Genomic DNA, 5,609 nt, shown 5'->3' with positions numbered 1-5,609 from the left:
TCAAAACCCTTCGCACTGACAATGCCTTGGAGTATAAAGACTCCACTCTTCTATCTTTTCTCTCCCAACAGGGCACTCTTGTTCAACGCTCCTACCCTCACACTTCCCAACAAAATGGACGTGCTGAGCGCAAACATCGCCACATTCTTGAATCAGTTCGTGCCCTTCTTCTTTCTGCCTCATGTCCTGAGAAATTTTGGGGTGAAGCAGCTCTTACATCCGTCTATACTATTAATCGTCTTCCTTCCTCCGTCCTTCAAAACATCTCTCCATTCGAAAGACTATATGGTACTCCTCCTAACTATTCCAACCTTAAAGTCTTTGGTTGTGCTTGTTTTGTTCTCCTGCATCCTCATGAACACACTAAACTTGAACCTCGTGCCCGCCTCTGCTGTTTTCTTGGCTATGGCACATAACATAAAGGTTTTCGTTGTTGGGATCCCCTTTCCAACAGACTTCGTATATCTCGCCATGTCACTTTTTGGGAGCACACTATGTTCTCTCGTTTATCCTCCTTCCACACCTCCTTCTCTAGTCCTCAATCTTTCTTCACTGACACATCTATTGATCTTTTTCCTCTCTCTGAGTCCACTCCTGATAATGAGCTTGCTCAATCTGCACCTACTTCTGCAACCTCGGACCAGTCGTCCATCTCTGATGGGAATCCTGACCCTCCTCCAGACATCCATCCTCGTCGTTCTACTCGGGTAAGGGAACCTCCTAGTCATCTCCAAGATTATCACTGTTTCTCTACTATTGTTTCTCTTATTGAACCTACCTCTTATCAAGAGGCTAGTACTGACCCTTTATGGCAGAAAGCGATGAATGACGAATTACAGGCTCTTGAAAAAATGCACACTTGGGACTATGTTGACTTACCTCTTGGTAAAAGACCCATTGGCTGCAAGTGGATCTACAAAATCAAGACTCACTCTGATGGTACTATTGAGCGTTATAAGGCTCGTCTTGTAGCAAAAGGGTATTCCCAAGAATTTGGTATTGACTATGAAGAAACATTTGCTCCTGTGGCTCGTATGACATCTGTACGTAGTTTACTAGCTGTTGGTGCTGCCAAGCAGTGGCCTCTTCTTCAAATGGATGTCAAAAATGCTTTCCTTAATGGGACTCTTTCTGAAGAAGTGTATATGAAGCCACCTTCTGGTACTTCTTCTCCTCCTCACAAGGTGTGCCTCTTGCGTCGCGCACTATATGGTCTCAAACAGGCTCCACGAGCTTGGTTTGCCACGTTTAGCTCTACCATCACTCAACTTGGCTTTACTTCCAGTCCTCATGATACTGCACTCTTTACTCGTCACACACTCCAGGGTATTGTTCTTCTTCTTCTCTATGTTGATGACATGATTATCACTGGTAATGATCCACAGGCCATATCCGATCTCCAACACTACCTTGGTTAACATTTTGAAATGAAAGACCTTGGGTCTCTCAACTACTTTCTTGGTCTTGAAGTCTCTCGGCGCTCGGACGGGTATCTATTGTCCCAAGCTAAATATGCCTCTAATCTTTTAGCCCGCTCAGGAATTACTGACTCTAACACAGCTTCAACGCCGTTAGATCCCAACGTTCATTTAACCTCTTATGATGGTGTTCCTCTTGAAGATGTCAGTCTGTATCGGCAACTCGTTGGCAATCTCATCTATCTAACAGTGACTCGCCCAGACATTGCATATGTTGTTCACATTGTTAGCCAATTTATGGCTGCTCCTCGAACCATCCACTTTACTGCCGTACTTCGTATCCTTCGCTATGTCAAGGGAACCTTGGGACATGGACTTCAGTTTTCTTCTCAATCCTCTCTTGTATTATCTGGCTATTCCGATGCAGATTGGGCTGGGGATCCCACTGATCGGCGTTCTACAACCGGTTACTGCTTCTACTTAGGCGATTCTCTCATTTCTTGGCGTAGTAAGAAACAAAGTGTTGTCTCTCGTTCTAGTACTGAATCAGAATATCGTGCTCTTACTGATGCTACCGCCGAACTTTTATGGCTTTGTTGGCTTCTTGCTGATATGGGTGTTCTCCAGCAGGGTCCCACTCTCCTTCATTGTGACAATCGTAGTGCCATCCAAATTGCCCACAATGATGTTTTCCATGAGCGTACAAAGCACATCGAAAATGATTGTCACTTCATCCGTCATCATCTCTTGAGCCACACACTTCTTCTGCAACTTGTCTCCACCACTGAGCAACCAGCCGATATCTTCACCAAAGCCTTACCATCTACTCGCTTCAATCAGATACGTATCAAACTCAAGCTGACAGCTACTCTACCACCTTGAGTTTGAGGGAGGGTATTAATGTATATTAAGAAATTTGAAGATATTATTTTATTTTGTATTATCTTGTATTATTTGTTGCCTTCTTCATTTCATTCAACCTTGTATTTATACCCTCTTTTCCTTGATGTAAATATACAAGCAATATTCATCCAAATAAAATCACAATTAAAATAGGAAAGAAAACAGCATAGAAAACATTTTAAAATAAAAATACATTTGAAAAAGGGAAAATATTAGAGAGAATAAAATTAAAAGAAAAAAAGAAGATTGGGATGGTGTTGTAACAGAATAGAAGGATTTGGTTGTTGGAGATCACACCCCTAAATATGGGGAAACAAAATAGCGTGTGTGGAGGCCTCATCAATCAATTAGTACCTTATATTTACCCAAACTTTTAAATCATTTTAACATTTTATTTTAACTTCTATTTGCTTCAACTTACCACTCCTTCATCTTTCCTTCTAAACCTATTTTGAAAATTCTATCGTCCAAATTCAAATTTTGATCCATTATTTATAGAATGTTTTTTAAATAAAAAAAAATAGTTATTAATCAATTAAAATTGTTATTATTTTATATAAAATATTTAAATGGATAGCATTTTGTTGCTTATTTTATGATTTATGGATTTATGAATAGTTAGAAGAGAGAAATAAATCATACCGTTTTAGCATTTAGCGTCCAACAATATGGTCCACCTCCTCATCCTCAACCCATTTATTCCCTAAAGAAATAAAGAAAGAAAAATGTGCTGAATAATACACTCATTTCATTATTATTCTCAAGATCTACCTTTCTAAGTCTTGAGTTTTTAAGAATGACTTAACAAAAGTTATAGAAGTTTTCTTTTTTTTCTTTTTTTTTTTTTTCATTTCTTTCAAAATAATTACCTAATATTTAAAATTAAAAAACATAGTTTAAGAGAGGATATGGTTTTTAGAAATTATTTTCTTAATTTAAAATATTACTTTGAAATGAAAGTAGGGATTAAAAGGACTTAAAATATTTACGAAAATGTCCGCCGGGTTAGATTTGAAACATTATTGTTTAGATTTGAATTTTTCTATATCAGCACACAATGTTATAAAAAAGAAAATATGGAGAAAAGAAAAAATAGTAGGAGGATTTTGATAAAGGATGTGGATAAAAGAAAAAAGAGGAGAAGAAAGGAAGGGGACATATGCATTTTAAAACCGAAAACAAAGTTATTTTCCAAAGTTTAGGAGTAGAAAGGTATTGTTTAATAAAAAAATTAATGAATTAATAGTATTAATAACAAACTTGCTGATATATTTTTCATTTTTCTTTTTTATTATAATTTTAGAAGGCTCTATTTTTAGTTGTTTGGTTGTATCTTCTTTGTTCGTTTGTTTGTCTGTTAGCATCTCCCAATCAATCATGGCAGATGACAAACAGTCCAACTCCAGCCTACCCCCCACCACCGATTCCTCTTCTCAAATCCTCCCCACAACCACTCCCTCCACCCCCGCCGCAGTCAGAAAAAAACTCACTCTAATCCCCCTCATCTTCCTCATCTACTTCGAGGTCGCCGGCGGCCCTTACGGCGAAGAGCCTACCGTCCAAGCAGCCGGACCTCTCCTCGCCATCGTCGGCTTCATCCTCTTCCCTTTCATATGGAGTGTCCCGGAGGCTCTAATCACCGCGGAGCTCTCCACCGCTTTCCCCGGCAACGGCGGCTTCGTCATTTGGGCCGAAAGAGCCTTCGGACCCTTCTGGGGTTCTCTCATGGGTACCTGGAAACTCCTCAGCGGCGTCATCAACATCGCCGCCTTCCCTGTCCTCTGTATCGATTACATCAAAAAAATCGCTCCGCCGCTTGAATCCGGCTGGCCCCGCCGCATCGCCGTCCTCGCCTCTACTCTCATCCTCGCCCTCCTCAACTACATCGGTCTCACCATCGTCGGATACGTGGCCGTCGTTTTAGCCTTCTTATCTCTCTTACCCTTCATTTTAATGACCTTCATCGCAATCCCCAAAATTAAACCCCATCGATGGCTGATTTTGGGCGATAAGGAAAGGGATTGGAATCTATATCTCAACACTCTGTTTTGGAACCTCAATTTCTGGGATAATGTAAGCACACTCGCCGGAGAAGTAGAAAACCCCCAGAAAACATTCCCCAAGGCTCTGTTCGTCTCTGTAATTTTCACTTGTCTTTCTTACTTAGTCCCACTCTTAGCCGTAATCGGTGCCGTAGATGTTGAACAATCCGCTTGGGGATCTGGATTCCACGCACAAGCTGCCGGAATAATCGCCGGAAAATGGATGAAAATCCTCCTGGAAATCGGTTCAACGTTATCAGCAATTGGGCTTTTCGAAGCCCAATTAAGCAGCAGCGCGTATCAAATTCTGGGTATGGCGGAGATTGGGGTTTTACCCAAGTTCTTTGGGAGTAGAGCGAAATGGTTCAAGACGCCATGGATTGGGATTGTGATTTGCACGGCAATTTCGCTGGCGGTTTCGTACATGGATTTCACGGACATTGTAGCGTCGGCGAATTTCATATACAGTTTAGGAATGTTGTTGGAATTGTCATCGTTTGTTTGGTTGAGATGGAAACATCCAGGGATAAAGAGGCCGTTCAAAGTTCCATTGAAACTGCCAGGTTTGATTGTGATGTGTTTGATTCCGGCAGGGTTTTTGGTGGTTGTGATGGTTTTTACTCATAAGAATGTGTTGTTGGTGAGTGTTGGAATGACGGTGGGTGGGATTTTGTGGTTTGGATTGATGAAGATTTGTAAGAAGAAGAAGATATTGGAGTTTAATCCTGAGCCTGAAGCCATTGTTGAATGACTGTGAGAGAAATAATAATGTTTATGGTTTTTCTGTGTTTTTTAAATTATACAGTTATTTGGTTAAGATATTTTGTAGTTTTATTTTACTGCTTTGGAATATGTAGATACTTTTTTAAGGTAATGGAACTCTTTTAGGTTTTTCACTGTTTTAATTTCTATGTTGATGTTGTCGAGTAAAAATATTAATCAATGAATGCTCGAACCTCCTCCACTTTATAGTAACTTTATACTCTTTGTATACCATGTATAACAAAAAAAAAAAAAAAAAAAAAAAAAAAATACCAAAATAAACAAGCTAAAAACTGCGATTAGTCCCTTCCATATATTGGTTCAAATATCGTAATTACATTGTTTTTAAATTATTCATTGAAATTTAGAGAGATTAAATATTACATAAGATTCTCCATCGGAAGTTGATCTTTTAAATGGAATCTTAGAGTTGAACTTGGTTCGGTTTGAGAAAACTATTTCCATTATTTATTTTTTTTTTTTT

The 5,609-nt window shown here is 39.4% G+C and overlaps 1 protein-coding gene across 1 annotated transcript; it reads left to right on the top strand.

Annotated features, from left to right (window-relative positions):
- The first annotated feature begins 3,529 nt into the window (after window positions 1-3,529).
- Window positions 3,530-5,268, top strand: LOC103491953 (probable polyamine transporter At3g13620). The gene has a single exon (XM_008452078.3). It carries the CDS (start codon window positions 3,699-3,701, stop codon window positions 5,112-5,114), a length of 1,416 nt encoding a protein of 471 aa, XP_008450300.2. The 5' UTR covers window positions 3,530-3,698; the 3' UTR covers window positions 5,115-5,268.
- Window positions 5,269-5,609: the final 341 nt, after the last annotated feature.

The sequence above is a fragment of the Cucumis melo genome, chromosome 2 (genome assembly GCF_025177605.1).
Source record: "Cucumis melo cultivar AY chromosome 2, USDA_Cmelo_AY_1.0, whole genome shotgun sequence".
Taxonomy (NCBI): Eukaryota; Viridiplantae; Streptophyta; class Magnoliopsida; order Cucurbitales; family Cucurbitaceae; genus Cucumis; species Cucumis melo.
Note: the sequence above shows the minus strand (reverse complement) of the source record. Positions and strands in the feature narration are given on the sequence as shown.

Excerpts from the sequence above, each read along its gene's own strand:
- LOC103491953 (XM_008452078.3), top strand. The coding sequence starts at position 3,699 with ATGGCAGATGACAAACAGTCCAACTCCAGCCTACCCCCCACCACCGAT.